The 24,440-nt window shown below is 38.2% G+C and overlaps 1 protein-coding gene across 1 annotated transcript in view; it reads right to left on the bottom strand.

The window, feature by feature from the left end:
- Window positions 1–7,583: 7,583 nt before the first annotated feature.
- The window catches only part of LOC111158337 (G protein-coupled receptor 63), a 46,407-nt gene continuing 29,550 nt past the window's right edge, over window positions 7,584–24,440 (bottom strand). Inside the window, exon 2 of the mRNA XM_022520314.1 lies at window positions 7,584–9,106. Coding sequence (XP_022376022.1) covers window positions 7,701–8,960 — 1,260 coding nt within the window. The 5' untranslated portion in view covers window positions 8,961–9,106 and the 3' untranslated portion in view covers window positions 7,584–7,700. The remainder of the gene's footprint in view (window positions 9,107–24,440) is intronic.

The following is a 24,440-nucleotide window of genomic DNA, read 5'->3' as shown; positions in this document are numbered from 1 at the left end:
TTACTAGGTGTTTGTTTTCATGAGAAGCCTTTTGCCCTCAAGAGGTCAAATAGAACCCTCTGCTTAGCAATAGTAGCCTCCACACAGATGAGCATGACACCATGATGTCCTAGCATCTAAGTCAATCATCGTTTCTGAGATTACAGATACCTCTGGGGAGTCGTACAGGAAAATGTTATCTTTCTTCCTGTCAGAAAGAAGTGTCTTCTGTGCCCTTTGCAGTTACCCCGCTCATCAGATGATGGTCCTGGAAGAGGAGATGAGAGCAAAAGGAAATTCTCTGGCTACTGATGGTTTCCGAAGGGGTCTCCAGCATCTACAAAGGAAAAGTTCTTGCAGCATAGACCCAGAAAGACAGAAAGGACAGCAATGCTTACCAAAGCAAATGTGGGGTATGCAGACCCAGCTTAGGTTCCCTCTGAAGTTTAAGTCCACACTGAGAACAAACTTCTGGCCCACATACCGGGAAGCAGCAATTCCTGGTCTCATCACATTGACCTGCGGGTTCCTTTGTCCATGAGTTCAAGTTCAGCGTTTTTTTAGTGGGAAAGCTTGGATGATAAACTAAAATAATAATAATAATAATAATAAATTTTTTAAAAAATTTCTTTAAAATGTAAACATTCTATTATTCTCCTTTCTACTAATAAACATGCACCTATGCAATTAAGGTACTGTCCAGGACCACAAATTACTCAATCACTGGTTTTTCCAAACCTTGCAACTTCATTGTCCAGCCCTTCTCTCTGTAACAATGAAATCTCACTGACTGGAAGTGGAAGGAGCTCTGAAGTTGGAAGCTGTCGGCTTGGTTTGAATCCCAGCTCTGCCTCCTTATTGCTGCAGGAATTTGGGTAAGTCGTCTAGTTGCTTCAAACTGTTTCTTCATCTGTTTATTGGGGTATAATGTATTTGACAACCTCTAATAGATGTACTATCACAGATGGTCAATAAGATAAATTACGCTATTTAAAACATACTTTCATAAATACATAATAACAAAGTACAGTGATGGGTTTGGGTAGTTTCTTTCTCTGTAAGAATTCAGTTGATTAAGCAGTTCTAATTACTATACCAATCCTTAGTTAATGGGCATCTTAAAACACTGCCATCTTATGTCAGGCTGAGAGAGATCTGGTGACACAGGAGGAGTGTCCAAGTGGGAACAAGGACCCTGGAGCTCTTGATTTTATCACCTCCACCTGCTCACCCCCAGTCTTAGCTACTATACCTAAATGCTGGTACATTAGACAAATCAGTACATCATTGAACCCAAGTGGTGCACCAAGGTGAAAACCTTTCCAAAAGGGATTCTGGGATCTATGCAATTTAAGGGAAGTACTGGGCATCAAAGTGTCCCCAAAATTTCTGCCATAGTCAGCAAATTCCACGAAGGTTCTGTGCAATGGGAGATGGTATGTCCAAGGCTGCCAGGGGCCCGGTCAACTTACCAGTCTCTTTTCTGGTGTAGCCAAATACAGTTAATGACTGTATTTGTTCCTGTACCAGGAACAAATCAATCTAGGTTTTATGTTAATATTCACAACTTTGTGTGTAGGTTTTGCTGCTAAATTATTCATTACCTAGGGCATGCAGAGTAATAATCATCCAGTATGATGCTCAGTAAGCTCTTCTCACTAAGGACTCAGTTCTCTCATCAGAGAATAATAGAAGCAAGGTGACGTAGAAAAATGAACTCTGGCATTTGGCCAAAGCTGTGAATCTAAGCTATGCCTGAAAAAGTTACTTTATCCCCTGGCAACAGTTTCTTCAGTTGGAAAATGGAGAAAACACTGTGAATTAAAATAGATAAAGTATATTTTGATTTAAGTGGCCAAAAATGGCACCCATCATTACTATTAGTACACTTCTATGCTAAGAGTTAGTACTGTTATAATTGTTTTCAAATTCATGGGGTGTCTGGGTGGCTCAGTGAGTTAAAGCCTCTGCCTTCGGCTCAGGTCATGATCCCAGGGTTTTGGGATGGAGCCCTACATTGGGCTGTCTGCTCCACGGGGAGCCTGCTTCCTCCTCTCTCTCTCTGCCTGCCTCTCTGCCTACTTGTGATCTCTGTCTGTCAAATAAAAAAATAAAATCTTAAAAAAAATTTAATCCTTTAAAAAGACGTCATCCTGCACAGTATCACAAACATAGAAAGGAAGTTGGTTTACATAATCTGATCAATTGACTATTTTCCCTTTTGGGAAGTTTCAAAAGAGATACAGTGAAAATCAAAGATAAATACTGTGCCCTGTGATTATGTGGATTTGAATCTAGTACAGTCAGAATGTGCACTCCACCCTCTGCCACAAGCTTATCCCAATTGTTTCACTAACCTCAACACAGACTGAATTTTTTGGACTAGCAGTACAACATCATAGGAGGATTTTATTATGTTTTAAATTTGGATTTCACCCTTGTAATGGTCTTTTGCTGCATCAGTTTGGCTAGGCTACAGTCTCCAGTTCATCCATCAAACACTAATCTAAGTGTTGCTGTGAAGGTATTTTGTAGATGTGATTAAAGTCCATCATTAATCCACATTAACTAAGAGAGATTATCCTAAATTATCTGAGTAGGCCTGATTCAATCAGTTGAAAGGCCTTCAAAGCAGAACTGAGGTTTCTCCCAGGAGGAGAAAATTCCATCTTGGTCAACAACTTCAGCTAGTACCTGTGAATTCCAGCTTGCCCTACCTGAACACCTGCCTTTGGGATTCAGATTTATCTAGCCAGTCCCACAATCAGTAAGCCAATTCTTGTAATAAATCTCCTAAAAAATATCTTCTACCAGTTTGGCTTCTTTGGTTAAATGTTAACTGATATAGCCATAAATTTTTTCTTTTTGCATTAAATCTAATTGACTGCACCTTGATATCTCAATTGTTCCTAAAGCTTCTCTTTATTATATATACATTAAGCAGGGTTCATGGCGGATAAGAAATTTTTTTTTTTTCTATTTTCATGGTAGATATGAATATGTTTTTAATTCACATGTTCCTCTACTTTGCTATATCTTTCTTTCCATTTCAGGGAAAAAAAACTATCAAATGTAGATTCAATGGCAATCTTCTTTTGTAACTTAAAATGAAATATGTTTATTGCATAGGCGTGAAAAAGAAGAGAAAATACAATGCTCATATCTAATTTGCAAGAAGCTGAAACTCATATACAAAAACTGACATTTCCTATAGATTTAAAGGTGAATTTTAGAAAGAACTTGGGTTTTACACATGGAAGTGCAATCTGAAATCATTTTATCAAAATAGGAGCAGACATTGTCATAACTTTGCCAAGTGACAAACCAATTTTAAATAATTCAGGAGTAAAATTTCCATAATTCTCCTAGAGAGAATTCCTTAAAACCGTTTCTTAATACTAGTAGTCTTCTGCCAAGTTTCATCTCATCTTTAACTTCTCTAAGAACTTCTAAAACTAGAATATAATTATATACATACAGGCTTTGAGATCTAATTTGAAAATAAAAACCCAAAGGAAGCAGGATTTGAAACTCAACTCAAATTTTAATTTAACAGAAAGTATTACTCATGACAAATCTTTCTAAGATAAGATGAAGTAGTCCTTTAAAAAAAAAAACTCTACTTTTAGAAATGTTAAATATTTATTCATTTTCTTAATGGGAGCTCTTTTCCTGGTTGTAATAACAATATCCACAAATAACCATACTTTATTCCATTCTTGAATTACAACTCAAAATCCAAAGTGGTTTTCTTTTTCCATATGAGTCAGATACTACTGTAAAATAAATTAATTTTAATTACAAAGGACTAGTACCATTATATAGTTAAGAAATGTATTACCATTGACCTGTAATAACAAACATGTGCTTTGATACTTTTATTATTTGAAAACTGAGTCTTCAATGAAGGCAGTTTAGCAGGACTATGGTTGTGAAAATAAATTTGAATTAAGCAGTCCTTTAAACTTAAAAACCATAGTAGAATAAAATGTCAAGCAAGTAGAAATTTTTCTATGATATATACATAAATATTTTCATGTAAACAAAAGCAAAGATTAAGAACAAATTAAATATCTTTGTCAGCAACTGAAATCATACAATGAGTAAAAAGATTATTTTATTTTCTTCATGCTTCCATTGAACATGACTGGCATAGGAAGAGCAATGGGAAATTCAATGAATTTTACATTCCCCTCATACTCTTCTGGAGATTATATACAATAAAGACATCTCTCTAGAAGAAAATAAAACATTAGCAGAACTAGACTCTTGAAAGTCATGACTTTCAAATACTAAATGGGCTCCCTTTGCTCTAGCATGAGACAACATGGCCTATCAGTATTTTGCCAACTGAGAAAAGATACAGCTAATACCGGCGAGACTCAGCACTAACACATGTGACAGCAAATTAGGCACAATGATGTGTAGATTTTCCTCTCAATGTGGATCCCCCATGCTCTAGGAGATAATGGCTTCCAATACTAACATTTTTGTGTAAAACAGACAATCTTAAAATTGGTATATTTTCAACAGGAGTGTTTCTTGAAGCACCCCAGGACCCAGGGACCTGCATGGAAATCAGAGTGCTCAAAGACATAGTGTGCATTCTTGGGCCCAACCCCAGCTCCTCTGGGGAACCCAGACCTCTGCATTGTTAACAAGCTCCCCTAGGAATACTTGGACACAAATTCCTATTAAAGTTTGAATATCACTACTCCAGGCCACTGGGGATTTCTTTTGACTCTTTCCCTTGATCGCAGATATTTCATGATCTCTCTCATGCCTCTTACTTATTCACCAGAAGGAAAAGGAAAACAGAAATATTTCTGATTATATCTGTCAGTGGCAATAATCAATAGTGGCCTTTTTCCCCCTCAAGAAAACACAGGGGAATAGGCAAAATAGGATTCTGCACCTAAATTTTGCAAAGGTACATCAGAGTATATTTTTTTAAAGCTTCCAAAATGTATACATAACAAACACATTCAAAATGGTTTGTGAACCGCCCCCTATCAAGAGTCTCCGGTGCAAACAGAACCACTGCTGGATGGTGGTGCTGAGGTCCCACTAAGGTCCCGCACAGTCTTCTCTCACAAACAGGGAGCATCTCAGCAGGCATCTCGAGTTCTCGCTCTTGCTCTAGCCCAACAATGCACTGCCTACCGGGAAGCACAGAAGTACCCAAGAACTGCTCATAAAAAAGGACAAAGGAAACAAAGGTTAGTGTCAACTCCTATCACTAAAGGAGTCTCAAGACCCACTGCCAATATGGGAGATGAATACGGATCATGCTGACTTTCCTCAAACAAAGTCTCATTTCAAAGAGACTTATTATCTGCTTGCAATCCAGTTTATATTGAAAGTGGAAAGCATGATACACTTCGCAGGTGCACCTATGTATCTACTACTACAGTGTTTATATTCTGTAAGATTCCCTAATGGACAAAAACAATTTTAACCTATGAATAATACAAATTAGAATCCAAAGAGGTAGGTGACTGTCAGCAAAGGCTGATCCCAAGACAACATGCTGAGTAAGTCCTTTGAGTCCCAAAAGAGTTCTTTAACAGGAAAATGAGTTCTAATACCATGACAACTGCCTTGAGAGCAGGCTTCCCCAGGTCACGATGTCATTGATCTTCCAAAGTCCTAATTCCTGATACTGTGCTATGTATGGGCTCTTCCGACATTCAGTAGACATTCCATTTGGAGAAACAGCTAGTAAGTAAACTGCAAAGAAATAATACTGGAGACCAAAGATTGATGCTGACGTCAGCCGAGCTCTTCACAAATCTCTACTCTCACATGGAGGAAAGCACATTAGAGTTGGGCAAGATTCATCAAATCCAACTCTGTAGTTGTAAAACTGAAGAAAGAAAGGCTCATTTTTCCCACTGGCTCACACAGTACTAAAATGTTGAAAAGATGCTATAAAAAATCCCAAAAGTGTTCACGTTAACTCAGCTACTTGGCCACCATGATGTGGCAAAAAGGCTATACTTTCAACCCTTATGACTTTGGTCTGCAGCCCCATCGCCATCAGCTGCTTTATAAAGTGTGTCAGTGGCCACAGAGCAAGGGGACAAAAGACTCTGGATATACCTGGGGCAGGGGGTGGGGGAGCGTAGGTGGTCAGCAAGAGAAAAAGAACTTGAAACCCCAGACCTGCCCTATTAAAACTTGCTCTATGTTCGGACCAGAACTTATCTTTGCTTCTTTGTAGAAGACACACTCTTGAGCACTTTCACAAACTCCAGCTCTGTTATGGGCAAGCCCTCAGGCAACAGTGCTATTTTGTCCAGAACATTTAGACATAGCTGGACAACTGGAAACCTTGGACCCTGAAGGCCAAGACCTACATACAGCTGTATTTAACTTCTCTGTAATTGTCAGTCACTTATTTTGCAAACCAAAAAAAAAAAAAAAAAAAATCACTGTATTTCTTTATAGCCTTACTTGTCTAAGATTTTTAAGTTCCACTGTAAAAGGGTTGAGTGATTTTTTTCTATTTTCCACACTTCCTGTAATGTTTTCATTTTTTTCAGTAATACAAAAAATGAATCTACTTTTAAAAGGAAGATTTTAGTGCTAATAAAAAATGCTACACAAAGTTCCCTCTTGACTATGAAATACTTAAATCTGAATGACATGTCCACGTGGCAGAGAAGACCAGCAGTCCCAGGATGCTGACAGACTTTTTTGGATTCCAGCTCTACCATTAACCTTGGGCGGGATTTTCATCTCTCTGAGACTTACTTCCTTTGTAAAAAAGAAAAAAAAAATACCTACCTCACAAGATGCTGTAAGGATAAAGATGCACAGTGCCTGGAAGATGGTAGAGGTCTAATGGTAGGTCCTTCTCCCCACTGGACTCTGTGAGAATCATGGAGTGAAAGGAAATACCACAGCCCACGCCAGCTACACCCTCACTGCATCCTATTTAAATTCGCAAGGATGCTCCGTCTCCTCGAATTGGCTCTGAAGCATCACTATTGTGCTTAGAAAAATGTCTACATTTTTATGTTTTCTCCTTTAAAACTGGACATGCAGATAAAACATTTCTTAAAAACCTATCTTCCTAGAAATGATAATGCAGTGTCCCCTAAAGCACAACATGTCATGTGTAAAAACAATTCTGAAAAACATGACTGAATTAGTTTGTACATTATTTCTTAAAGTGCACCAAAGTAAATATTAATGACCTTTAAAATGTCACTAACTCCCTTGGGTTTTTTTTTTTTTTTTTTTTAATAAAAGTGAATATTTATCTACTGAGATGTGTGTGGTTTTGGCTCCCATGTGATGGCAAAAAGCAGCAATGTCTTCCAGGAAAAAAAAAAAAAATGACAAACTCAATTAAGCATACCTTAGCAGCATACAAAACACCTACAATTCAATGTAACCACAGGCTCAATAAAGCACAATCTTGATTCCTGCTTCAAAAACAAAATCAGTTAAAGAAACAAAACACCATCTCCCCACCCTAAATCAAGGATTTCTCTTGAACCCTGGAGGTAACATTTGTGATCATTTCCCTATTGTGTATCCTTGGTAATAGAATTATAACTAATCACCATTCTTCCTTTACACTGCGCACACACACGCACACACACACAAACCCTATAAAAACCGGTAAGGTATACTTGCAGAACCCATGGGATAGAAAGTTCAAAGTCAGATAAAGAGCAACCAACACCCCAAATGTCAGGCAGTGCCAATATTCACACCACTGTCCGGTGTTCCCCACACACATAGACAGCACTGGGACGTATCCGCCGCCTCGTGTGACCAGGAAGACGTGGCAAAAACTTGAAGGACTTGGGCATCATGTCCAGGCAGGCGTCGTGGAATTTCTTAATCCTCCAGTAGTAAATCAGTGGGTTCAATGCAGACTTGAGGTAGCAAAGCCAGAGTAGCCAGGTGCTAATCTCAAAAAAGTTGTGCTTATAGTAAAAGTGCTTACTGAACGTTGCCACAAGGCTGTAAGTGGTGAATGGGGCCCAGCAGACGATGAAGACAGCAAAGAGAATCAAGATGGTGGTGAAGGCACGCGTTTTAAAGCCCATGTCAATGCTCATCTGGAAGGGTCTCTGTAGACTCATGAGACCCAACTTGCTGGCCTGGCTGAGGCATATACCCTCCGGGTAGCTGTGGATCCTCAAGGCATTGTGCCGAAGGGTGTTGAGGATGCCCATAAACGAATACAGGATCACCAAGAAGGGAATGAAGAAAGAAACCAGAGAAATCAAAATCACATAAGCTTGGTAACCCGGATCAGTTGTATATCCAAACACACACTGCGGGGCTCGGGAAGGGATCTGCAGGTCAGGTTTTCCTACAGCCAAAGGAAAAGCTATACAAAAGGAGGCCGCCCAAGACACTGCAATCAGAATCTTAGCCCTATATGGATTTAGTTTATCCTGCCTCTGGACTATAATAAGGAACCTATCGATGCTAATAATGAGCAGGATGGCTACTCCTTCTATCACAAACAACCAGAAAAACATAGCAGACACCCTACAGAAGAATTTCCCAAAAATCCATCTCGTAGTAAGAATAGTTACCAAGGCGAAGGGCATGTTCAGCACGGCCAGCAACATATCTGCAAATGCCAGGCTGGCAAGGAGGATGTTAATTGCAGAGCGCATGGCAGCTTTTTGGTAAACCATCAGGCAAACGACCAAGTTCCCAAGAAAAGACACAAACAGAATAAATATCATTACAGCAGAAAGGATGATCTGGAGAGGCAAGTTTAGGCTCTTAAAAACTGCTGGTGTTGGGGGTACAGCTGTGCTATTCATGGTCAAAGAACTCATCCCCGTGGGAGCCATCGTTTCCATGCTGTATCTGAGCAGCGGGCCAAGGCCGGGATGTTGAAATGGTGGAGGGACCGTAATGTTCACGTAAGTGTTTTCATAGACTACAAATGTTGTGTTGGTTGCCCCGGTATGGGACACAGTCAACACTGCAGAGAAGACCATGGTTTCAATAGGATGGAAGGTGCTGGCAGAGTTATGGGTGTTCTTCAAGCATTTCAACACAGAGCAGCAGTATCATGTTTCATTGATGGGTTTGGAAACACATTCTGGAAAACAGAGAGCTCCATCTTCCACAGCAGTCCTTTTGCCTGAAAACAAGCCCAAAACACAAAAAGCCAATGAGAAATGGGCTTTGTAAATAACATTTGACTTCTTACTTTTCACCATAAAGGATCAGTTTTTTAAACCTTGAAAAATACTTAAGCCTCTGGCCTAGCCTCTGGCCTAGCCAGAGCTAAAATATGGTTGTACTGTTTTATATTTGTCAACCACGATGGAATTTTCATGACATTTGTCTATAAAGTGAAAATGAAGAGAATCAGAAATGTATTATTGCCTCAAAGGCAAAAGTTATAACCTTCTGTTAATTTTTCTTTTAAATTTCCAATGGCAGCATGGTCTTTCCACAGTCACTATTAATATAGTCTTTAGTACCTGGTTCTCCTGAAAGTACTAATATCCTTCCTAAAACTCTTCAGTACGGGTTCATATTCCATTTTTACATTAACACAAAACTATTCAGCAAAGAACACTGAACTCAGTTTCCCATTGATTGCATTGTAATCACACACTTTTGTTCTAACAGCCATATAAGAAGGCACTAGGTTATTCTCTATAAACGTCTGAAAGAAGTTCCTGGCTTTCCATTTTTGCATGTTTCTTCTCAGAAATCCCAACACCAACCATACAGGAGAAGTTATTCAAGAGGAGAAAAAAAATTGTATGTAAAAAGTCTGGGTCATATTTTCAAGACTTTTCTTTTCCTAAGCTCTCTTGTTTCTCACATTCTGTCTTCTGTTCAATGTCCACTCATTTCCATCCTTTAATTTCTGATTTACATATTTTATTGTCTCAATTTCTTCTCCCTAAAACCAACTTGATTGTGTGTTAGCAACTTGATAAAAGATATCAAACAAATAACAAAGATGGAGATTCTAAAGGAGATAACCAGAAAAACACTAAGATGTGGAGAATGTATTATAAAACCTTTCAAAAATATTTGGTTATCTTTTTTTTAAAACTTTATTTTTAAGTAATCTCTACACTCAACATGGGGCCCAAACTCACAACCCTGAGATCATGCATACTCTACCAATTCAGCCAGCCAGGTGCCCCAAAGATATTTGGTTATCCTGCTCCAGTTTTATCCCCTTTTTCTTATCCTTACCCTCAACTTATTATCAACTTTTGCAACCCTAGAATTTTCCATAAGGAACTTTCTTAATCTACTATCTTAATAACCCACTTTTATGGCAAAAGCTCTCTCTTCTTTCCTGGGGAGGCAACCTCTCTCCAAAGAAAGACCTCTCTTTGGGTTGATTAGTAGATTCCTTTAATAAATCTTGAAGATTGAGGGAAAAATAAATGCATGGAAACTTAAAACACCACTGTAATTTGCTCATTTTTTGAGCTTAGAATAAAGTCATCAATTTTAGGGTAAAATGCAAGTAAGTTCACTTTTTCATTTCTTGGGGTATGAAAGATGGAGGCATCCCATTTGCAAGACCCAAGATCCAGCACTCTAGCTAAATCACAGGCTGTCTGCCATACTTGTATCTCTCTACAATCCCCTCTTCATTGTCCAGGGCTGCCTTTATGAATAAGAATACTAATATGTTTGCTCAAATAGTAATTTTCTATTTACTCCTATTTTTATAGCTTAAGTTCTTTGTCCCTATTAGCTTTCATCCATCTTCAGATGTTCACTTTGAAATGCAAAATATACTTAAACAAGAGGACACACTAATCTATTAATTCTCAAACTTTATTAACCACAAAGGTCCAATGATTAGGGGGCAGTGGTAGCTGGAAAGCTTTACAACATAATCACAATAAGTCTCTTTAAAATTACCTAAATATAATAATTAACTAATTAAAATGATCTAAATATACATACAAATAAGAATAAAGACTGTGCTTGCAACATAAATCAGTTTCAACACAAGTCTATCTCTAAAGAAAAATTATAAATAAGCAAATGTGTATCGTAAGCCTAATAATTCTAATTGTGCTTGACCAAGTAAAACAAACATGTCTCCATCCTGAAGTGGTACACACTTCATAATTTATTTTTTCTCACTGAGGTATAATTGACATGTAATTTTATTTAGTTTCATTTGTACAACATATTCGATATTTATATACATACTGAGAAATGATCACAATAAGTTTAGTTCACATCCATCACCACAGAGTTATGAAAAAAATTTTTCCTGTGATGAAAATTTTTAAGATCTACTCTCTCAGCAACTTTCATATATGCAATACAATATTATTAACTATAGTCATCATGCTATACATTTTATCCCCATGACTTATTTAATTTATAATTGGAAGTTTGTACCTTTTGACCCCCTTCACTCATTTCACCCTCTTCTACCTTCTGCCTCTGGCAACTGCCAATCTCTTGTTCTCTTGTATCTCTGAGTTCGGGTTTTTCTTATTTTTTGCTTGTTTGTCTTAGACTCCACATATAAGACAGATCATACAGTATTCGTCTTTGTCTGACTTGTTTCACTTAGTATAATGCCCTCAAGGTTCATCCATGTTGTTGTAAACGGCAAAACTGCATTCTCTCTATGACTATTCCATTGTGTATATATACCATAATTTCTTTATCCATTCATCCATCAATGAACACTTGAGTTATTTCCATAACTTGGCTATTGTAAATAATGCTGCAATGAACATGGGGGTGCATATCTCTTTCTAATTTAGTGTCTTTGTTTTCTTCAGATAAATACCCAAGAGTGGAATTGCTGAATATATGGTATTCTATTTCTAATTTTTTGAATTTTCATACCGTTTCAATTTACATTTCCACCAACAACGTATGATGGTTCCTTTTTCTCCACCTCCTTACCAATACTTATTTCTTGTCTTTTTGATAGTAGCCATTCTAACAGGTGTGAGGTGGAATCTCACCAGTTTTGATTTGCATTTCCCTGATGATAAGTGATGTTGAACATCTTTTCATTTACCTGTTGGCCATCTGTATATCTTCTTTGGGAAAATGTCTATTCAGATCTTCTGCCCACTTTTTGTTAGGATTGTTTGGGTTTTTTTGCTATTGAAATTGCATGAGTTCTTTATAAATTTTGGATATTAACTCCTTATCAGATACATGATTTCTAAATATTTTATCCCATTCAGTAGGTTGCCTTTTAATTTTGTTGATGGCCACACTTTGAAACACTTGGTTGTTCAATCATGTTGAGGAACAAAAACAAAACCACAATTTAAATATGTTTTTTAGGTTGTTATATAAACATATATAGTCATAATATTTTTCTGCCATCAAAGCCCCCCTTTACTATAAAAACTTCCAACTTAATTCATTCCACTATTCATTCACTAAATATGTAAGTACCTAGTACGTCCCAGGCACTAAAGAGACAGGAATGAACAAATGGTTTGAACTTCTGGTTAAAAAGGGCAGACCAGGGGCGCCTGGGTGGCTCAGTGGGTTGACCCTCTGCCTTTGGCTTGGGTCATGGTCTCCGGGTCCTGGGATCGAGCCCCCCGTCGGGCTCTCTGCTCAGCAGGGAGCCTGCTTCCCCCCCCTCTGCCTGCCTCTCTGCCTACTTGTGATCTCTGTCAAATAAATAAAATCTTTTAAAAAATAAATTAATTAAATTAAATTAAAAGGGCAGACTGATCACAGACCCTGTATCTCAAAACCACACTGAAATGACAGGAAAGGGATTTTTTTTTAAACAAAATGTACAATCCTAAAGGACAAAAGGTATGAATGAAAAACACATCAACAATTAAGGAATTTTTTTTTAAGTGTCATAAGATAAAAAGCAGATGGAGTAGCTGACTGAACAGAGCAGAAAACTCTCTATCCTCAGTATTTTCAGGGAAATATGCTTAGAAGTAGCTGACACACCCTGTAGGGCAGCTGTGGATTGGAAGGCACCAGTTCCCACAGAAAGTGTAGGTAGCGCTAAAAACTGTTACACTGACTGAAAATCTATCTCCAGTGCCAGGAAGGAGAACAACCCTCCACGCCCAGGTCTCCCCTCCAATGAGCAACCACATGAAAGCACACACGCCATTACAGCAGCCCAAGTCTGTGGCACAACCAAATCTGATGAGCATAAACTTGAGACTATGAGTGCAGGGCTGAAAACAGGGAGACTGACTGAATGTCATTCCACAGGAGAACCTAGCCTTCTTCTCTACCCTGTTCCCACAGTGCCAGCAGCCTGGTATATGCTATTCATGCAAGGCTAAAATGTTTGTATATTCCAGTAACTAAAAAGCCCAGAGAAAACATTTCTAGATTCTAACATTTGATGGTACCCCAACAAAATTCTAGCATGGTGCCCAATCACCTTGTATACTGAAGCCCATCTACTCTCAAGCCCAACCCATGCACGCAGACTTTCTTTTTTTTTTTTTTTAATTTTTATTTATTTATTTGACAGACAGAGATCACAAGTAGGCAGAGAGGCAGACAGAGAGAGGGGAAGGGAAGCAGGCTCCCCGCTGAGCAGAGAGCCCGATGTGGGGCTCAATCCCAGGACCCTGAGATCATGACCTGAGCTGAAGGCAGAGGCTTAACCCACTGAGCCACCCAGGCACCCCACGCAGACTTTCTAATCAGCTTTTCGATGCCTATTAAATAGAACCTGAATTTATAGTATCAAGGAACATTGCATGCATGGATTTACAATGCCTTCTCCCTGGTATCTACAGTATTCCTCATTCATTACACTTCTGGCTCACCACAGTGTAAATGTAAATATTCTCTGGCCTTCTTCCTTTCTTAGTGGGAAGCATAACAACCAAAGCAAAGCTTTGAATAATCACAGCAACTACGTTAAAAGATTCTTTCCTCCAGGACTTCTCATCAAATACTACTGTGATCTGGAGTTTCTGTTGAATTTTATATTCGATTAAATAAAAGTTTTATAATCAAAATTTGCATTTCCAAAACATAAAACAAAATTTGCATTTCCAAAAGAAATGGGACAGTAGCAACATGAGAACTAGAAAAGGAGCGTAGTTTGATAATATCTGCATAAGAGTTTAATGTTAAATCTAATCTAGACTAGCCTTTATTTGTCATTTGGTGGAAACTCTTACTACATTTTCCGAATAAGAAAAACTTAAAATTCTGTGTGAATGTGTGCATACATGTATCACCCCCCATACGTATGTGCTCATGTAAAACTCACATATGGCAAAAGTAACTGGATTTATGATTCTTCCCCTTTTCTTAAGACATCTCCAGGAACAAACACAGAAACTGGGGTAATAGGTTAATAACAGGAGTATACTGTTTCATGTTTGGACTGTGCCAGAATGTCACAATTCCTGGGGTGTTGGTGGCTAGAATGGACAGTGGAGGTTGTAGTATTCTCTAGTCTCCCCGCTACTGCGGTGCTTTAGATACTTGTTTATTCTCTGCAAAGAGTATATACTCCTAGAAGGCATAGACTGGTTTTGTTAATTTCATGTTTCCCTATGACTACTATGCTTTACATACAACCTAATACACTTTTGGAAAATTAAATTCGTTTGTACCATGTTTTGGGAGATCAGGGAATTTCTTTACTCATTTTAGTATTTATTTATATGAAAAATGAACATAATTTTTAAAATGAATTATTTTTTAATTAATTAATTTATTTGAGAGAGAAAGAGAGAGAGAGCATGTGCATCCAAGAGGGGAAAGGGCAGTTGGAGAAGGAGAGAGAGGATCTCCAGGAGACCACTGAGAGTGGAGCCCAAATCAGGGCTGATCTCACAACCCTGAGATCATGACCTGGGCCAAAACCAAGAGCTGAATGCTTAAACAACCAAGCCACCCAGGCACCCCTAAAATAATCAAATGGGTTTTTAAATGAGAGTTGAACCCTATACCACCCTTCACCAATCCACTACCATTTTCTGATGTAGCCATTTTTCATTATTTTAAAGGACTTTCAAGTATTTATTCTTTATATATCTAAATAATATGAAGAAATTAGTACTTTTGATTATCAATATTATGTATTAAATCTTGACTTCCTATTAGAATAGATGAGAGTTTAGATGTCACAGCACCTCCAACTTATTTCTCCTCCCTTCCTACGACCAAAATCTTACTTGAAATTTTAAATTACAATAGATATGAATGTTAACATTTGCTGATAAGCCAAGCGCATATTTTCCTATCATGTATAAATTTTGGACTTCCTAGAATGAATAATTTATTTATTCTTATTTTCAACTTTTAAAAATAACCATCGACCATTTTTTTACCTGCTCTACAAGACAGATTTTATACTTAAACATATTTTGTTTGGAAGGTCAAACTTATCAACTACATTTCTTATCTTATAGTCATAGGTTTTGTCCTCTTAACCCTCCCTGGAGGAGTTACTTTCTGGATCTGCTACGCAGACAGCAGCCTGAGATACCCCTTTACTACCATCCTGGAAATCCTCCTGTCTGCCTATAGCTCTTAGCTTCCACATTTCCTAGGCCCTTTGTCTTCCACTTCACTGCTTCTTTTGTTTACTTCCTTCTTTCCCAGGAAATGTTTGTCCAATCATTTTCAAAGGAAGAATACAAGGGAGGTAACTTCTGAGTCCCTGTATGTTTGAATTAAGTTATTATTCTGTCCCTTCATTATCTTGGTTTAGAATTATCCAGTGAAAATAATTTTCTCTGAGAATTCTGAAAGTGCTCTCTATCAATGGTTCTCTAAGGTGAGGGTTCATAACCATCACCTGGAGCATTTGTTAAGCCACAGACTGCTGAATCCCAACGCCTGAGTCACCTACTCTGTAGTCTGGGGTGGGTCCCAGAATTTGCATTTCTGGAGGAAGGAAAAAAGTGAATAGAGAACTTTAAATTCCAGACTCAAGGATTAGTGAAAAACCAAAAAACTTCATTAACCACTGTGAAAGAAACTTCTATCAGCTATAGCCCCAGAGATGAAGTTTCCAAAAACTAAACCAAAGTTCAATCCTGTGGGTGTCTGATCAGAGAAATAAGAGAGAAATAATTAGAAGCTTATCAAGTCCTACTTGATATTTATTAGCATCAAGGTTATAAAATAGAAAGTAGCAGCCCCTCAATCAATTCCCAAACTTGAGCCAGTATACACACCTAGAGTCTCCTGAGTAAAAGGAAACCAGGCCCCTTGAGGAAGGACCTTGCTACACAGACAAAAACACTGTACTATAAATCTTCCTCCCATTCTTCCTTAAAACACCTGCAGCCAACTACCAGAGTGACTATACACTGGGGAAGAGGAAATAATCAGAATTTTGTGGGATTGTCCAATATGGCTCTGAACTGGCCCTCATTCCCGAAGACCCAAAATGGTACCAGATGGCACCATTCAAAAGGCTTATGGAAATCACATAATTAATGGAGTTTGGGCTCGGTTCCAACTCCCACTCGTGCCAGAACTCATGCCATCCTTATTTTCTGAAATATGGAGTTGGAACAGACATAACAATGGGAAGATTCCCTCACTGGTTCCTTGATGTGTAGGGCTACAATTGTTTAAAAAAAAAGAAAAGAAAAAGAAAAAAGGTCAAATACAAACTCCTAGTGCTGTCTCTACCTGTGAAAATAGTCAAAAACACTTCACTCTTGCAGAAATTGCAGATGTTAGGATCACTATCAAGGACCTGAAGGATGAAGGTGATCATTCCTGGCACATCCACATTCAACTTGCCTCTTGGCCTTATAGAAAACAGATGGATTTTGTAGAGAGCAGATGCTGTACCAGATGTGACTCCATTGCTGGAGTAAGTCAACACAATCCCCAGCTCTGGCACACAGCGATTGATCTGGCAAATTGTTATTTTTTTTCTCTATATGTGTTAGCAAAGAACACCTGAGCAGTTTGCTTCCAGCTGGCACCCTGCTGTCCTATCCCAGAGCTATCAACTCTTCCAGCATACTGTCATAATCTAGTCCACAGGGATCCCACTTGTCTCTCCATTCCACAGAACACTATGCTTACCATTACATGCTGAGTGAACAATAAACAGTATCTACTCTACAAATATTGGTTAAGATACATATGTGCTAGAGGGTGGGGAATGATTCCTACAAAACTTCAAAGGCCTGCCATCTTAGTACATTTTCTAGGAGTATTGTACTATGTCAAAATCTCTCTTCCTAGGTGATGGCTGGCTCTCCCTCTCACTAGAGAACCCCGCCCCTTAGTAGGCTGTTTCGAATTTTTTTCAAATTTCGAATTTTGAAGGCATCATATACCTTATATGGGTATGTTATTCTAATCCATTTATCAAGTAGCTTGAGAATCTGTCAGCTTTGAGTGGGACATCTGAGGTTTGAGTGGGCTGCCAGGGCAGCCAACTTTGCCACTTGGGCTATACGACCCAGATTCACTGATGTTTAACATCTCTGGGACAGATGGGGATTCTGGATGGCATTTGGCAAGTCTGCTATAGGTGAATCACAACACAGATCTCTGGGATTTTAGAACAAAGCTATGCAACGAGAGCACTCCACATGAATTTGGTGTTGACTGACCTTCTGAAGCCATAACGTTGGGTGTGCACAGAGCATTTCAACCTTAAGTAGAAGTAGCGTATATGAAATCAGGCCTGGCAGGTCCCAAAGGCACAACTAGGTAACATGAGCAAGTGGCTCTGATTCCCATAGCTTCTATTCTTGCTGCATTGATCCTCTCTTCAAACTTCATCTGTAATATTCTTAAAGAAAATAAATTCTTTTCTCCTGAGTTTTGCTAGGAAGTATAATGTCAAAGAATGCCTTAAGCTTTTTGAATACAAATTAGCTTTTTAAATATTTCACAGCACCTCTATGAGATTATTACTATTAAAATTCCCATTTTAAGGATGAGGAAACTAAACTATGACATGACAACAAATTAGATAACTTAAAAGAAAAGGATAGATTCCTTAGAAACATACAACTTATGAAGACTGAATTATAAAGTTAACAGAAAACCTAAACAGACCAATAATGAGCAAGGAGATTGAATCAGTAATCAAAAACCTCCCAAAAAACAAAAAAGCTCGGTCAGTTAAGCATCTACCTTCTGCCTGGGATCAAGCCCCACGTTGGGCTTCCTGCTCAACAGAGAGCCTGTTTTTCCCTTTTCCCTCTGCCCCTCCACCCCTACTTATGCACGCGTGCACGCTCTCTATCTCAAATAAATAAATAAATAATAAAATGCAATAACCACTTATAGCACACTTCACCCATGGAGAAGAAGTTGAGTAGCAAACCATCCAGACTGTGGGTTATATCAACAATGGGTCCAGCACAGGACTAGGCTCAAGCTTCTCATGGCTCCCATCAGAGACCTCTGACCGCTCCCGGTCTCGTCTCACTGTACCCATCCTAAGCGAAGGCCTTGAGTCCACTGAGCCCAGGCTACTGGGAAGAGTCAAAGAGCACCAATTAGAAACAACTACTGCTCAAAATCAATGAAACAGAAAGCAAAAAAATAGTAGAATAGATCAAAGAAACTAGGAGCTGGTTCTTTGAAAGAATTAATAAGATTGACAAACCTTTGGCCAGACTTATCAAAAAGAAAAGAGAAAGGACCAAAATAAATAAAATCATGAATGAAAGAGCAGAGATCACAACCAACACCAAAGAAATGCAAACAATTATAAGAATACATTATGAGCAACTATATGCCAGCAAATTAGACAATCTAGAAGAAATGGATGCATTCTTAGAGACATATGAACTACCAAACTACCAAAACTGAACCAGGAAGGAATAAAAAAACCTGAACAGATCCATAACCAGTAAAGAGATTGAAGCAGTAATAAAAAAAATCTCCCAACAAACAAGAGCCCAGGGCCAGACGGCTTCCCAGGGGAATTCTACCAAATATTTAAAGAAGAATTAATGCCTATTCTTCTGAAACTGTTCCAAAAAACAGAAATGGAAGGAAAACTTCCAAACTCATTTTATGAGGCCAGCATTATTTTGATCCCAAAACCAGACAAAGACTCCATCAAAAAGGACAATTACAGACCAATATCACTGATGAACATGGATGCAAAAATTCTCACCAAAATACTAGCCAATAGGATCCAACAGTACATTAAAAGGATTATTCACCATGACCAAGTGGGATTTATTCCTGGGCTGCAAGGTTGGTTCAACATCCATAAATCAACCCATGTGATACAATATATTAATAAAAGAAAGAACAAAAACTGTATGATACTCTCAATAGATGCAGAAAAAGCATTTGACAAAGTACAGCATCCTTTCTTGATCAAAACTCTTCAAAGTGTAGGGATAGAGGGTACATACCTCAATATCATCAACGCCATTTATGAAAAACCCACAGTGAATATCATTCTCAATGGAGAAAAACTGAGAGCTTTACCCCTAAGGTCAGGAACACGGCAGGGATGTCCGTTATCACCACTGCTATTCAACATAGTACTAGAAGTCCTAGCCTCAGCAGTCAGACAACAGAAAGAAATTAAAGGCATCCACATCAGCAAAGAAGTCAAACTCTCACTCTTAGCAGATAATATGATATTTTGGGTGAAAAACCCAAAAGACTCTACCCCAAAACTGCTAGAACTCATACAGGAATTCAGTAAAGTGTCAGGATTATAAAATCAATGCACAGAAATCAGTTGTATTTCTATACACCAACAGCAAGACAGAAGAAAGAGAAATTAAGGAGTCAATCCCATTTACAATTGGACCCCAAACCATAAGATACCTAGGAATAAACCTAACCAAAGAGGCAAAGAATCTTTAACCAGAAAACTATAAAGTACTCACAAAAGAAATTGAGGAAGACACAAAGAAATGGAAAAACGTTTCATGCTCATGGATTGGAAGAATAATTATTATGAAAATGTCTATGCTACCTAAAGCAATCTACATATTTAATGCAATCCCTATCAAAATACCAGCAATTTTTTTCAAAGAAATGGAACAAATAATCCTAAAACTTACATGGAACCAGAAAAGGCCCAGAATAGCCAGAGGAATGCTGAAAAAGAAAACCAAAGTTGGCGGCATCACAATTCGAGACTTCAAGCTCTATTACAAAGCTGTAATCATCAAGACAGGATGGTACTGCCACAAAAACAGACACATAGATCAATGGAACAGAAATGAGAGCCCAGAAATGGACCCTCAACTCTATGGTCAACTAATCTTTGACAAAGCAGGAAAGAATGTCCAATGGAAAAAAGACAGTCTCTTCAACCAAAAAAAGTCTCTCCAACAAAAGAAAATTGGACAGCCAAATGCAGAAGAATGAAATTGGACCATTTCCTTACAACACACACAAAAATAGACTCAAATGGATGAAAGACCTCCATGTGAGACAGGAATCCATCAAAATCCTTGAAAAGGACACAGGCAGCAACCTCTTTGACCTCAGCTGCAGCAATATCTTCCTAGTAACATCACCAAAGGCAAGGTAAACAAGGGCAAAAATGAGCTATTGGGACTTCAACAAGATAAAAAGCTTTTGTACAGCAAAGGAAACAGTCAACAAAAGCAAAAGACAACTAATAGAATGGAAGAAGATATTTGCAAATGACATATCTGATAAAGGGTCAGTATCCAAAATCTATAAAGAACTTATCAAATGAAACGGGCAGAGGACATGAACAGACATTTCTGCAAAGAAGACATCCAGATGGCCAAGAGACACATGAAGAAGTGCTCAACATCACTCGGCATCAGGGAAATACAAATCAAAACCACAATGAGAAACCACCTCACACCAGTCAGAATGGCTAAAATTAACAAGTCAGGAAACAACAGATGTGGGCAAGGATGCAGAAAAGGGGGAACCCTCCTACACTGTTGGTGGGAATGCAAGCTGGTGCAGCCACGCTGGAAAACAGTATGGAGGTTCCTCAAAAAGTTGAAAATAGAGCTACCCTATGACCCGCAATTGTACTACTGGATATTTACCCTAAAATGATCTGAAAGGGCATATGAACCCCAATGTTTATAGCAGCAATGTCCACAATAGCCAAACTATGGAAAGAGCCTAGATGTCCATTGACAAATGAATGGATAAAGAAGATGAAGTGTGTATGTATATATATATATATATATATATATATATATATATATACACACACACACATACACACACACACACACACGTATATATGTATACACACACGCAATTGAATATTATGCAGTCATCAAGAAAAAAAATGAAATCTTACCATTTGCAACAACTTGGATGGAACTAGAGAATATTATGCTAGGCAAAATAAGTCAATCAGGGAAAGACAATTATCATATGATCTCACTGATATGAGGAATTTGAGAAACAAGACAGAGGATCATAGGGGAAGGGAGGGAAAAATGAAATAAGACAAAACCAGAAAGGAACACAAACCATAAGAGACTCTTAATCTCAGGAAACAAACTGAGGGTTGCTGGAGTGGAGGGAGGTGGGAAGCATGGGGTAGCTGGGTGAGGGATACTGAGGATGGTATGTGCTATGGTAAGCACTGTGAATTGTGTAAGACTGATGAAACACAGACCTGTACCCCTGAAACAAATACATTATAAGAAAGAAAGAGAGAGAGAGAGAGAGAGAGAGAAAGGAAGGAAGGAAGGAAGGAAAGAAAGAGAGAGAGAAAGAGGAAGGAAGGAAGGAAGGAAGGAAGGAAGGAGAGAAAGAAGGAAGAAAGAAAGAGAACTATTGCTCTAGAACTCTTCTGTTCCTTAATGAGTGAAGTAAACACATAATTGGCTACTTGGAAAAACCAGGAGAGGACTCATGGAATAATCCAAGTGTTCTAGCAAATTCCTAAATGACAGAGCAGAATAAAAACAGGTTAGAATTTGAAATATTGGCCTTATTTAGACTGTCTGCCTCTGTCTTGAATGAAATATAAATCTAAAAGAAAGGGGAAAAAGACTTAAGAGAAAGGAGAGCGCTAGTCTTGACTTACAGAGCATCTCTTTCCCACTCTGGTACAGAGGCTGTGCTAAAGAAAAGGTCTCACACCACTGTATTTTTCTGATACTTGCCACACTTTTAGCCAAAAAAGGAATTTCACTCATCCCCAAAGCCTTCCACTCTTCACCCCTACCTTTCCTCTCATTCAAGAAAATAATTAAATGGAAAACAGAGAGGAAAGAAATTACATATCACACATAAATCCATATTCTTTGCCTTTATTAGACTCTGACTACGTATCTACAGATTCCCATTAGAAAAGAAGAATGGCAAACAGAGAACACCAGATGGAAGCAAATATTCTGAATATACTCCTGAGTTCTGTTACGAAGTAGGTGGAACCAGAAATAAAGAACCAAGCAGTTGACCTCAGAGGTAGCTCAAATTTTAACTTTATTTCATTAAAAACGACAGGAGCAGTCACTTTCATTGGGCAACCTGCTTTATAACTAAAAAGAATAGTCCAGAGATAAATTTATACCACTATAAAGATATCTACATTTTTTTTACTGGATTCTGTTATTTTTTGGTTTATCTGTAGGTAGAGTAAAAGGAAGCATTGAACAAACTAACCAGAAGAAAACATGGAGTGGAGTGGATGGGGTAGGAGAGGGCTTATTTGAAGTTATTTTTATAAAGAAAAAAAAATCATCACTGAATCAAAATTTCACTTATTTTCAAAGTATATCTAACTTAAAATCTATATGCAATAAGGCTAAAGGGAAAAAACACTGCATGCACATTTTAAATGTGAACTATAAGCAGTGTTCTATTTATAACACTGTTCCATTCCCCATATATTTCTAATTCCAACCAGAATATTCACTACAAAAAAGAACTTTTCTTACTAGTGTTCCAAAGAACATTTAGTTCTTCCATGGACATTTAAAAAATTAGATTAATAAGCATGAGGATTTATTTGCATTCATGTTACTTTTCCCCATAAACACTGAGAAATTAAACTAAATGTCAGCAAGGGTCTGTTTCAGAGAATATTCTAAGTGACTTCTGATGACAATTAAAACTGAAATTCAAGCAGCAAGAAAGATCAGCATTTAATAGAAAAGTAAATTAATTGTAATTACAAACTAGGAAAATATATTTTTATGTGGTTAATAGAAGATTAAGCTTCTGGAACCTTTCTAAAAATACACGAAGCAAAAAAAAAAAAATGATGAGCCCCATGGTGACAGGTTTTGTTCATATTCCTTTTGTCTCTTACTTCTAATTCGTATTCCTTGGCTCACATTTGTTAGGTCCTTGTTCTGCTGAGAATCTTTACCTGCCTTGAAACTATTATTGGGAAAAATGCAGGCCAATTTAATTTCATCAGCCTTTTTGAACAGTTCACAGATATGGTACTTACCTACCACTGATGTTTCTCACAATGGTGGTTTGTCTGCAAATTCAACATTTGGAAGAACATACCAAGGCTTATTTAATAATGAAACTAGAATCTTAAATCGTACTGCCTAGATCTATAACTGTGTCATTAAAACTTGAATATCTCCTCTTCTCACCTATAAATTATCTGCATAGGGTGAGGGGTAAAAATAAGTTTCATATCTTCAGGGAGTAGACAGCATTCTGACTAAAATCCACATGCTAATCAAAAACAATATAATTTCATCTGATTTTGAAAAACACAGTTTTTTAAAAAGGTTTAAAAGCTCGGTTCTTTTCTTCTGTGCCATAAGCAATCTCCTCTTTGCCTAGTGCCATTACCCCTCGATGCAGGTACCTGCCGAGTGTGTGTGTTTTTGTTTGTTTGTTTGTTTGTTTGTTTTTAAAGATTTTATTCATCCACTTGACAGACAGAGATCACAAGTAGGCAGAGAGGCAGAGAGAGAGGAGGAAGCAGGCTCCCCGCTGAGCAGAGAGCCCGATGCGGGGCTCGATCCCAGGACCTTGGGATCATGAACTGAGCCGAAGGCAGAGGCTTTAACCCACTGAGCCACCCAGGTGCCCCCCGAGTGTGTTTTAATGTCCCAAACCTGACCTCTGAATTCTGGCCTCATGTATCCAACTGCTACTCCCTTAGCATCACCCTCTGGACATCTCAAAGACACTTAAAACTCTGCATGTCCAATTAGATGTCGGTCCCTCCCCACTCCGAGTTACCCCACACCAGTGTTCTCATGCTCAGTGACAACTGCCACCCATCTGGTTATACATGCCAGAAACAGGAGTCACCTTGACATCTACCACTCTCAGCTATATAACTCAGTCCTTTCCCCAAGAATGATCAATTTTGACTGCTAAATATTATTCTTATGAAGCCACTTTTCTCCACGTCCTCTGCCATCATCATTCTGTTCCAAACTACCAAAGACTCTCATGAGGTAGGACTTTTGCCCAGGTTATTCGCAACTGGATTCCCAACACCTAGGACTGTGCTACCGCACAGTTCATGTTCAGTAAACCCTTGTCAAATGAAGAAACCACCTCCCGCTACCACCTAACCCCATTCCCCGTTCACTTTACGAATTCTTATC

This window comes from Enhydra lutris, unplaced genomic scaffold (assembly GCF_002288905.1).
Source record: "Enhydra lutris kenyoni isolate GAN:26980312 unplaced genomic scaffold, ASM228890v2 scaffoldscaffold58, whole genome shotgun sequence".
NCBI classification, from domain to species: Eukaryota; Metazoa; Chordata; class Mammalia; order Carnivora; family Mustelidae; genus Enhydra; species Enhydra lutris.
This window is presented reverse-complemented; position numbering and strand designations above follow the sequence as displayed.